The sequence below is a fragment of the Gadus macrocephalus genome, chromosome 22 (assembly GCF_031168955.1).
Source record: "Gadus macrocephalus chromosome 22, ASM3116895v1".
NCBI classification, from domain to species: domain Eukaryota; kingdom Metazoa; phylum Chordata; class Actinopteri; order Gadiformes; family Gadidae; genus Gadus; species Gadus macrocephalus.
This window is the reverse complement of record NC_082403.1, coordinates 5,354,640-5,366,300: the sequence shown is the minus strand read 5'-3', so window position 1 is coordinate 5,366,300 and position 11,661 is coordinate 5,354,640. Positions and strand designations below refer to the sequence as shown.

General features: G+C 43.3%; 1 protein-coding gene and 1 long non-coding RNA gene across 3 annotated transcripts; both read left to right on the top strand.

The window, feature by feature from the left end:
• The first annotated feature begins 406 nt into the window (after positions 1-406).
• LOC132451028 (uncharacterized) lies at positions 407-2,246 on the top strand. Its single transcript, XR_009523952.1, has 2 exons — positions 407-944; positions 1,849-2,246. It is a non-coding gene; the product is annotated as an uncharacterized LOC132451028 (long non-coding RNA).
• Positions 2,247-3,602: 1,356 nt separating this feature from the next.
• LOC132450963 (NXPE family member 3-like) lies at positions 3,603-11,415 on the top strand. 2 transcript variants are annotated; one of them, XM_060043176.1, is made up of 6 exons: positions 3,603-3,695; positions 7,122-7,303; positions 7,873-8,624; positions 8,712-8,782; positions 8,889-9,110; positions 9,217-11,415. In XM_060043176.1, exons 2-6 carry the CDS (start codon positions 7,160-7,162, stop codon positions 9,762-9,764), a joined length of 1,737 nt encoding a protein of 578 aa, XP_059899159.1. In that variant the 5' UTR covers positions 3,603-3,695; positions 7,122-7,159; the 3' UTR covers positions 9,765-11,415. The 2 variants fall into 2 exon arrangements, with proteins under 2 accessions (XP_059899159.1, XP_059899158.1); XM_060043175.1 differs by lacking the exon at positions 3,603-3,695 and having other exon boundaries at positions 7,018-7,303.
• The last annotated feature ends 246 nt before the right edge of the window (positions 11,416-11,661 follow it).

Below are 11,661 nucleotides of genomic sequence, written 5' to 3'. Positions count from 1 at the left end.
TTTTACTTAAATGTTAGTAAAGATGAAAGCAGTAAGGCATCCTCCTTTCTTTGGCTAAAATGTGAAAGTGCACAATGATGTGAACAACTCATTTTGGTGTTTATTAAGTCACTAGAATAAGGGGAAACAGTGTCTTTGAAGCACATTTTTTTCTGGGGGAGGACCCCCAGACCCCCTATTTAAATTATGAGCCCAACAATTCTTTTAAGTGCTACATGGAGATGTAACAAGTGCCCCGAATGGGACCTTCAAGGCAGCGCTTGCTAAGGTTAGGGGATAGGACCTTCCAGGCAGCGCTTGCTAAGGTTAGGGGATAGGACCTTCCAGGCAGCGCTGCCTTTAAGGCTCCGTTGGGGGAACAAAACACCATCAAGTTAGAAAAGCCACTGTTACCGCTGGTCGGGCCCCATGTTGTCCAGAATGTGCCCTTTTTATTTTTTTCCGCCCCTGCCCTTCAAACAGTCTGAGTCCGCCACTGCACAGCAGGTGAGGAGAAATTATCTATAGGATAAAAGTGACTTTGCGATTAATTTCCACAGCTACGTCACCACTACTATTCTTAATACTATTTATACGTTTTGCTTTGAACATTTATTATCTATATCATTGCAGGAGAAATTATAACTGGCTAAGGAAATGTCTATAGGATAAGAGTGACTCTAAGGTTGAATCTCATTCCTTTGCTCCAAAGAAAATCTCAGCCCTAGCCCTCGCTGTTGCGCGTGCACGCACCGTGGAGCAATGTCCCATTACTGTTTAACTGTAGTTTAAGGGGTAGGAGGGAGGGCTAACATCCCCTCAAAATTGAGATTTTCGATGGGCACCCTCAAAGCGCTTCAGTTGTGACTTGCTCCCACAATACCTTGCGAGAAAACGGAAAATCAAGAAATATCCTAGACAAGATGGAGGACAAAAAGATGCGACAGGATTGGAAAAACACAAATGTAAGTACTTTCTCTGTAATTAACTAGTAATTATTTTATTAATTATACTCTGCAGCCCGGCCGCGAGCTTCGAAGCCCGGCCGCGGACTCTCGGAAGTCTGTGGCCGATTTTCGCGGAAGATCGCGAAAGTCCCCGGCCGACTTGCGCAGGCCGCCCGACCCCGGTTCTCGGCCGGGATGCATGCCCGATCAAGAGCTCTGCAGCCCGGCCTTCGCCGGGGCTGCAGACCGGGACCGGGCTGGATATCATGTCGTATGATATCCAGATCTTCCATGTTCTAGTGACTCCAGGTTAAAAATAAGCTTTACTATACTAATATATTATATTATATTATATTAGATTAAATTAGATTAGATTAGATTAGATTAGGCTTTATTGATCCTTTTGGGATGACTCCCTCAAGGAAATTGATTGTCCAGTAGTTTACAGAAAGAAACGCAACACAATATTAAATTATATACAATATAAGATAAACAATACACTCTAAGATAACTATAAAAAGTAAAATAAAAAGTTAACAGTAAACAATAATTATAATATAAGATAAGATAAACAATAAACTCTTAACTAACTAACTATAAAAAGTAAACAAAAAACAGTAAACAGTAAACAATAAACTCTTAGCTAATATAGAAAGTAATATTAGTAATATTATTAGTTATTAATTATTAATAATCTATAAGTAATATATACCTACTCATATATATATTATATTAGTAATATTCTATAAGTATTATTATACTAAGATATTATATTATATTAGTAATATTACATGGTTAATCAATGTATTTTTTGGCAGTACTATATTGTGTACATAGCTATTATATATTGTACATAACATATGGCCATATCAACCAGTTCTGGCATATAATTCCTAATTCCTTCTTATTCGTTTTCTTTCAGGACTTCGTTGAGTCCACTGCCACCAGCCCCCCCCACCTCTCCCTCATGCTCCTCCACCCCAGGCACCTCTTCCACCACCCCAGACACCCCTTCCAAGAGGAGAGTGCCAGGGGGCAGGCGAGGCATGAGGAGAGCGAGGCAAAGTTGGCGAAATGGTGGAGAAGATGTGATTCTCCACCATTCTCTCAAAAGCTGAGAGAGAGAGAGAGTGTGTGTGTGTGTGTGTGTGTGTGTGTGTGTGTGTGTGTGTGTGTGTGTGTGTGTGTGTGTGTGTGTGTGTGTGTGTGTGTGTGTGTGTGTGTGTGTGTGTGTGTGTGTGTATTTTTAGGTGTGTGTTTGTGTGTATTTTTAGATGTGTGGTTCAGTGTTTCTTATTTAAATAAAGGGTTTCTTCTAAAGTGTTCTTGTTCTTAACCGATTATTATCTAAGGGGGCACTCACACTAGGCCTTCTGGCCGTGGCCGTGGCTGTTTTAGCACCTATCCGTGCTCAAATCTGCCAGTGTGAGTGTGGCCAGTCTGGCAGGCCGGGCCAATTACAAAATATAAATACCATTTCAGGTTAAACATCTTTACAATGGGTCTTGCTCGTTGCCCGAGACAATGGCAGCCAGTCTGTCTCTTGTAACATTACCAGGGGTCTGGTTATCTGCTAGGGGGCATGGGGAGGCCATGATGACGTCACAGGGTAGGGTTGTCCCATTTGGTAGGGGACCGTTAAGGGGTAGCAATGAGGGGTAGCAATGAGATTGAGCAATGAGGGTTAGGGTTGAGATGTAGGGTTGAGACAGAGCAAAGGAATGGGAAAGGGCCTAAGATTAGTTTAGTTTATATTCAAAGAGACTTTTTGTTTATTATTTATTTGCTGATATTATTTGACTACTGCACTATTTGTGTTTTAAAGGAAGCAGGTATAGGTCATACCATTTGTCTTAGTCTTGATTAATTTTGCACATCTGTGTTGTCATAATTGATGACGGCAAATGTAAAATAGCTACATCTTCATGTCGATATGTTTATTGTTGTCACTTTCACTTGTCACTTCTTGCCATTAAATTAAATTATGTGGCTTATTACCCTGTCCCTTCCATTCCATTTTGGTGCTGATAATTTGAAACAGGAATGGTGTTTTAAAGAACTTTTCGTGTTCAGTGTTGTCATTTGGCACTTATTATCTGGTTACTTACCCTGTAGATGCTCGAGGGTCATTCTGTGTCAACTCAACCAGAGTTTGGCAGCTTTAGATTTTAACTTTAGATTTGATAGTAGCCTACATCATTTTAAAGAACTAAAGTCGGTCCCCTGGTGCTGTGCTGTTTGTGGTTATGTAGCCACTAAGGAGGTGCAACTGAAGGCGAGAGGCTGACGCCTCATGCCCACTGCACCGTCAGTCAAAGGACGTCGGAAGGCTTGGCTGACGGATGGGGGAGCTTTCCGGGGTCGTCAGAGCCCGAGACATTGCACACATTTGCATACGCGATCTGATTGGATGACGGATCCGTCGCTGCCGAAAAAGTTGAACATTTTTCAACTTTTTGTCTCCATTCAAAGTCAATGGGGATCAGTCAACGGACGGAGGCAGTGGGCACGAGGCGTGATAAATCACTCAATAGACCAATTTGTCCCCCTCACTTCTGAAAAGATGGCAAAGCCCCTGAAGCAAACAAAAGATAAGTCCCGAAAGAATGTTGTTTAATTCACTCTTGCATTTCTGCACAGAACTTGTGCTCACGGTTGTTTTGCACATATTTTTTAATCTTCATACAATAGAAAGAGCAGGGTCAGGGAGGAGACAGTGGACCAGAGTCCAGCAGCAGCAGGAATGAACAGGGAGGGTATTCACAGCAGGTGAGGAGAAATTATCTATAGGATAAAAGTGACTTTGTGATTAATTTCCACAGCTACGTCACCACTACTATTCTTAATACTATTTATAAGTTTTGCTTTGAACATTTATTATCTATATCATTGCAGGAGAAATTATAACTGGCTAAGGAAATGTCTATAGGATAAGAGTGACTCTAAGATTAGTTTAGTTTATATTCAAAGAGACTTTTTGTTTATTATTTATTTGCTGATATTATTTGACTACTGCACTATTTGTGTTTTAAAGGAAGCAGGTATAGGTCATACCATTTGTCTTAGTCTTGATTAATTTTGCACATCTGTGTTGTCATAATTGACGACGGCAAATGTAAAATAGCTACATCTTCGTGTCGATATGTTTATTGTTGTCACTTTCACTTGTCACTTCTTGCCATTCAATTCAATTATGTGGCTTATTACCCTGTCCATTCCATTCCATTTTGGTGCTGATAATTTGAAACAGGAGTTGTTTTAAAGAACTTTTCGTGTTCAGTGTTGTCATTTGGCACTTATTATCTGGTTACTTACCCTGTAGATGCTCGAGGGTCATTCTGTGTCAACTCAACCAGAGTTTGGCAGCTTTAGATTTTAACTTTAGATTTGATAGTAGCCTACATAGGGCTGGGCGATTTTTTCAGTTTAAACGATTAATTTGCATTTTTACTTTGCTACGGTTTGTGAAATGGCTGAACCGAAAAATCGCGATTTTCTATTTTTTTTATTTTTTCTCGAAAACAGGTTTGGGGGATAACATTTGAACGGTGGGACGTCATTACACGAAATTTCGTGGGGTTGGTCAGTCTTGCGTGCTGAACGTAATTTGACGTGAAAGCCTTCCGTGGTTTTCGAGGAAATCGCTGTGTTTCAATCGTCCCGTGTTTCAATCGACCCGGATCTCCCCTACCATAAAAATGTCCACGAACACAGATGAAGAACTCATTCATAAAAAGGGTGCTACTTCAGTTGTATGGAAATGGTTCGGGTACAAGCAGTCAGACATAGAACAAACTGTTCCGTGTAAGGTTTGTAGAAAGTCGATCGCATTTTACAAGTTTTTCAGGGATGGCCTACAAGATCCTTTTTTTTCAGTTTGATATAAAAAAATCTTTGCACAATAATGACAGCCAAGTGGTGCTGATTTTATTTTTTATCCTCGAACAACTGATTGGTTCACATAGGCCTAGATTACTTGGTAATCTCATTTATTTTTATTGTGTTAATAAAGAAAATATGTATTTAAATTTTGCCTTGGTCTTTTTAATTTGTTTAGAGAAAAACAGAAAAAAAAAATCAAGGTTTAAATCGTAAATTGTCCATTAGTTAGAAAAAAATTGAGATTTTCTTTTTAGGCCAAATCGCCCAGCCCTAAGCCTACATCATCTTTAAGAACTAAAGTCGGTCCCCTGGTGCTGTGCTGTTTGTGGTTATGTAGCCACTATGGAGGTGCAACTGAAGGCGAGAGGCTGACGCCTCATGCTCACTGCACCGTCAGTCAAAGGACGTCGGAAGGCTTGGCTGACGGATCTGATTGGATGACGGATCCGTCGCTGCCGAAAAAGTTGAACATTTTTCAACTTTTTGTCCCCATTCAAAGTCAATGGGGATCAGTCAACGGACGGAGGCAGTGGGCACGAGGCGTGATAAATCACTCAATAGACCAATTTGTCCCCCTCACTTCTGAAAAGATGTCTAAGCCCCTGAAGCAAACAAAAGATAAGTCCCGAAAGAATGTTGTTTAATTCTGTTTGCTTTTACTGCCAACGGTCAAAGGACATTTCCAGAACAAACAAACAGCATTTGCTGAGAGGCCTACCCAGCAGGACATGAACAAAGAAGAGCAGTTGCTGCGGAAATCTGATCAGAGCAAATATGCTTTCAAGAAGTGGATAAAATCTCAAAATTCAACTACTTGCTGCTAGTTTTGTGGCAGCTCAGAGATAGTAAGGCTCGACAAGCTGTTCACTGTCGGAGATTTCATGAAAGAAGCCTTCGTTAAAAGGTGATCAATCAGTTTCCCCCATGTTGTAGTTTGGTTGTAGAAGTTGTACTGTAGAAATGGCAGGTACATATAGGTATGAACTAGTGATATTTTTTGTCTAGTGACAAATGTGAATTTTATTTTCGGAATCTTCAGTCAGTTAATGAAGCATGTATGTAGCCTAGGTCTAAGCAATCTTCTTACAGGAAGAGGGAGGGTATAAGAAGTCTACAAATACATCATTAGACATACAGAATAGTTACACTGTATTTGGATCGATAGCTTTTACTTTATAACTTTTTGTTATTCCCAAACTGCCTAATAGCAGACTAATCAAGGACATCAAATTAACTGGTAGCAATTGTGTTGTTGTTGGCGCGATTGACTATCACGTGTGATGAATCTTACCCCCCCCCCCCCCCCTCCCCACACAAACACACACACACACACACACACACACTAGGGCTGCACGATATGGGCAAAATATGATATCCCGATATTTTTTGGCTGAATGGCGATATACGATATATATCTCGATATTTTCTATAGAGTGGGTTAGATGTTTTTTTTGTAAGTCAAAAGCCACATGTGAGATGTTGCAAGCACTTTTATTAAAACATAGGTCAGTATGACTGCAACATGTGATTTTGTATCGTTATTTTCAACAGAATTGAATGAACATGTTTTTCACCTTCCTCACACGGGACGTTTTTCACCTTCCTCACAAAATAATCACCTATGCAAAACAATGTAAAGCTGTAGGTTACACACATTAGCTACCATTAAGAGCATTGGCTTCGTCGCATTGTCCTGCGTACTACGGTGAGGGTTTCAGTGCGCCGTAACTTTAATCCCCCGCCCCCTCCCTTCTCCGTTCCATTTGGGAACATGTTTGGTTTCATTTCGCTTGTTTCGTATATTTTAATTAATTAAGAGCGTCACCAGAGGGCGCCCCCAACACATTTGCCGAGCGCCGGCCCTGGTTTCGGGGCAAAAGAAACTCGCGGCCGGTGATGCAGCAGCACAGCCACGGAGTTTTACGCATTCCACATACTGCACTTTGTGCCGCTGCTGTAAATGGTGGAACAGATTTGTCGTGCTTCCACTTTTACACGTTCGGAAAGACAGAGTGGGAGGGGGAGGGGTCGCGCTCACAGTCTCCAAGGCAAGTGCTGTAGACGCTTGAGGGGGAAACTGACCATTTTAACGCATATCGATATAAACGATATTGTCAAATCTTGTATCCCCTTGGAAATTATATCGATATATCGTACATAGCCGATATATCCTGCAGCTCTAACACACACGGACGGACGGACGGACCGACGGACGGACCGACCGACCGACCGACCGACCGACAGAAAGACACAGACACATATTCTTCTAATCTGTTAAATGTACATGTTTTTAATTGTCTCTCCTCTCTATTGTTTAAGTGTTGAAAAAACCCAATACTATTCCTGCCAGGATGTTTACAACGGAAAATGAAGAGGTAGCTAACCATGGCAGGCTGAAGGGGATCATCATGTGTCGGTCCAAATGCACCCTCATCTTCCTCATCCTCGCACTCTCTGGTCTCATCTTCCTGCTGCGCAACATTTTCACTCTGGAGGTTAGTGTTGCATCGGTCATTGTGTGTTTGTGATAAAGGAACATTTCGTTTAATAAAACATTGTAAAATTCCCTAGTGAAACGGTGAGCATAGGTGAAATTGTAGTATTTATTATCCTTAATTATATTGTTTGTTACTACTTTCTGCTCAGTTTTCCTGAAGAAACTTGAATTATACCTTAATGATAGTACGTCTATACATTTATATTGCACTATTGAAGGAACTCACTAACTCTATAGAGTTTTGGGGGGTATATCACACCTCCACACCGCCACAAGTACCCGCCATCAATCTCACCAATCACAAGCTACCACAGTGGAGAGATTAGGAATGACGGGGATGATCAGCATATATATTTTTTCCGGCGTGTGTAAACTTTGCGAGCAGGCACCAACTACAATGATATAATCCCGGCCCTTACGCACGGCAGATACACAGATTTGTCGCGTGTCCGCACCTATGAAAGTTGGCGATTATATAAAGTCTGTCTAAGTTTTCAAGACTACGACTCAATGCCGCGGTCAGCCTCACATTAAACCAAACATCTCTTCTCGTCAATATTTTTGCAGCACCAGAACTGCAGTAACACAGCCTTTTGCCAGAAGCGACCCCTCCCTTCATACCAAACCCACACCTTCTACAGCCACCTGGGCCTGAAGCCCACCCCCGATGAAGCCCTGGAGGATCGCTACCTCCTCAAAGCCATCGCCTGGCCCAAGCTCCCCGCCCGCCCCGCCCCCGTGCCTCTCCACCAGACCAGCGACCCTGTGCACAGCCTGCTCACCATCCTGCCCTCGAAGGGCCAGAAGGAGTGGCATGTTGGGGACCAGCTGGAGGCCCTGGTCCAGATGCACGACTTCCAGGGCAGTCCCAAGCGCCACGGCGGGGACTTCCTGGTGGCCCGGCTCCACTCCCTGGAGCTGCAGGCTGGGGTGGCGGGTAAGGTAGTGGATCACCTCAACGGCTCCTACTCGGCACTGTTCCCCCTGCTGTGGGGGGGCTCGGCCCAGGTGCAGATCACCATGGTGCACTCCAGCGAGGCTGTGGCCGTGCTGCAGCGGCTCCGCGAGGAGCGGCCCAACCGGGTCTTCTTCAAGAGTCTGTTCCGCTCGGGCGAGCTGTCCGAGACCACCACGTGCATCCCGTGCCTGCCACTCAACTACCCGCAGCAGCCCCTGTGCAACTACACCAACCTCCACACAGGGGAGCCCTGGTACTGCTTGAAGCCTAAGCTGCTGAGCTGTGACACCAGGGTCAACCACGCCATGGGGGGCTACGAGAAGCCCCTCTACACCAACCAAGAAGCGCTGCTATTTCAGAGGTCTGGCACTGCACGATTCTTTTCTCGCTCATTTCATTTATAGCTTTGGAAAATTTGTTTTATCCTTGTTTATTTTATTGCTCGCAGCCGTCTAAACATCAAAGTTGTCATCCATGCGTCAGGACCTGATCGTATCAACGTGCTTCCTCAGAAGATAGGTACACAGAAACTGCTACAGTTAATGGAGGAGGTTGCTTATGTGGTGGTGGTGCCCAGCTTTATTTATTTCTTCTTTTGAAATGTCTTGTAATACTCTTATCCCAGATGAAACAGAGTTAGAAAGCAGCACCATCAAAGCAGAGCCGGACAAGTACACCCCTTCTGGCTATTACTACCAAGGCACTTGGAGGCCCCTCTGTGGAACTTCTGTTCGCCAGTTTAACAACGCTTCGTCCATCACGCAGTGCCTTACTGGCAAGGTGATCCATATGTACGGAGACTCCACGATGAGGCAGTGGTTTGAGTACCTCAGCGCATTCATACCCGGTGAGCACTGACACATTATCTCTGTTCGCACGATGCTCTGACTCTTATTCATGACTCATTGTTAATTTCCAATGGGCGCGTTCTTTCGTTCTCTCCTTCAAATCAGATTTCAACCTGCACCGTTCAAAGAAAGTTGGCCCCTTGATGGCGGTAGACTTTAAAAACAACATCCTGATGAACTACCGCTGTCACGGTCCACCCATCAGAATCCTCCCTGTCAGCACGAGCGAGCTACGCTACGTCGCCAATGAGCTGGACGGCCTGGCCGGAGGCCCCGACACCGTGGTGGTCTTCAGCATCTGGGCCCACTTCACATCCTTCCCTATTGAGGTCTACACACACCGCATGCGGCACATCCGCCAGGCGCTAGTACGGCTCCTGGACCGGGGCCCCGGAACCCTCGTGATAATCCGCTCCGCTAACTTTGTGGCCATGGACCAGACGACGAGCAAGCACAGCAGCGACTGGTTCTCGCTGCAGATCGACAAGGTTCTCAGGGCCATGTTCAAGGGCCTGGGTGTTGTGTTTGTGGATGCCTGGGAGATGACCTTAGCCCATCATAGCCCCCACAACATTCACCCGCCCCCGCCCATCATCAAGAACATGGTGGATCTCATCCTGTCTCATGTGTGCCCTGACAAGAAGAAGAGCTAATGGAAAACAAAGAAGGGGGGGGGGAGTAGTTGATTCAGATTCATGTGATTGAGGAGCAGGTAGGCGTTAAGCACCTTGCTAAAGGATGCCTACAGGTAGTCTCAGGACTTTGGAGATCGAACCCAGTATCTATCGACACCCTAGCCACTACGGTTTGGCCCCCCAGTTGACAAACCGAAGGAGCTTGATTTGGTATATTTTTGTAACCTCAGGTTGTTTGTTCACAATTTAAATTGTAAGATCTTCCCTTCAGTTAAATTGTCTGACTATATTTGAAATTCAATTTCTAATCCTGAAGATGTATGTTGCCCAAAGCAACCATGTTAATGAGAAGTAAAATGTATCAGTGATCAGTGATGACTGATCACGCTTACGCGTTTTCCTGACAGCGACTGTTCATGTGCACTGCGTTCGGAATCTAAAAGTTTTTCACAGCAGGATTTCTTTATTCGATAAAAACAAGTCGGAACTAAACAGAACTTAGTAGGATCAGTTTCAAGTTCGAACGCCTTTATTTCCTTGTAGCCTATCACCTACTAACCTTTTGCTTTTGTTTATGAGAATAACATTGTATTGCCACTGTATGGAAGGCTTATCTAGAGCTGGTTTACCAGTACACGTTTAAAACGTTTAAAACTGAGCAAAGTCGATGCCAACAGACGGTAACAACGTCAATCAATGGTAAAGTATGTGATATGATGGTTGATTCTTTTATATTGAGTAAATCTTTCATGTTCAGCTATGTTCATGTGCGTCACTAGTAAACCAAACGTCGCCAACTGGGCAACTCTATTATCAAAATCTGGCCCCAATTCCGAACGGAAGTAGAATCATAAGAGCGTCATGAGGTGTCGTTCACGAGAACTTTGCGGCGTCACGAAAATCGCGACTGATACTATATCTTTTTTTTTTATGATAAATATACTGTTTCTGTCTGCTGATCCGTCTGGCCTCGAGCCTGTTAACAGCCTCTTCCAACTTGTAACAAATGATAGGAGCAGTCAGAACTAGGGGAGAAGTTAGGGGGAGTTTCAGTTCACAGCGAAAAAGGGACACCACATTCTTCTGAATTGAATAAACAATGGCAAGGTATGCAATCTTTTACATATTCACACACATCTGCACGTAAGGTTTTTGAGTATCATCTATATTTACTCTCCCTGCAACCGGAATGGAAGGAGTGAAGAGAGCAATAGCGTCACTTTGTTTGTGAGTCTGATCTGCTTCAGTTTGTAGACGATGTAAGGCTGCACCCATGTTCAAACCTCCATTACCAACACATCCGAGGCCCAACTGAAAGTCATTGTGAAAAGAAAAAATATATCATGATATGACCATAACATTTATTTAATTATTTTAAAGGCAGACCAAAATACTGATAATACAGCAACGGCACACAGCTCAGTACCACTGGGAAGTTTTGGGATATTCCTTCTAATTAGCTTTGTGTTTTGCAATACAGTGCACATCTTAATGAATCTTCCAGGAAGGATTCAATAGATTCCTCCGATAACTTGTTCACCTGTGACAATCCTGGGGCTGACAGACAAACCTGTTTTCTTATACTAATATGAACTGTATGTCTATAATGTTTCCTTTCTTATTTTGTAAATTGCTATGTGTATAAAAATAAATAAATATATATTATATATATTTTTTTTAAATACAGCGCACGTGGGGGCCCACTGGCGGTCGGGGACCCTAAGCGGCCACTTAGTTTGCGTATAGCAGGGGTACCCAATTAGAATTCAAAGAGGTCCAGTGACTCAAATTTCCGCCCAGCAAAGGTCCGAACCATTGAAATGTCTAACTTGTGCTATGATTCAGGGGTATATGTAGTTATTGTATGTATGTAATAAACAAAGTAGTACATTTCAATAAAATGTCAACAATATTT

Excerpts from the sequence above, each read along its gene's own strand:
- LOC132450963 (XM_060043176.1), top strand. The coding sequence starts at position 7,160 with ATGTTTACAACGGAAAATGAAGAGGTAGCTAACCATGGCAGGCTGAAG. Across the intron at positions 7,304-7,872 it reads GCAACATTTTCACTCTGGAG|CACCAGAACTGCAGTAACAC; the intron begins GTTAGTGTTGCA and ends ATATTTTTGCAG. Across the intron at positions 9,111-9,216 it reads CCTCAGCGCATTCATACCCG|ATTTCAACCTGCACCGTTCA; the intron begins GTGAGCACTGAC and ends CCTTCAAATCAG.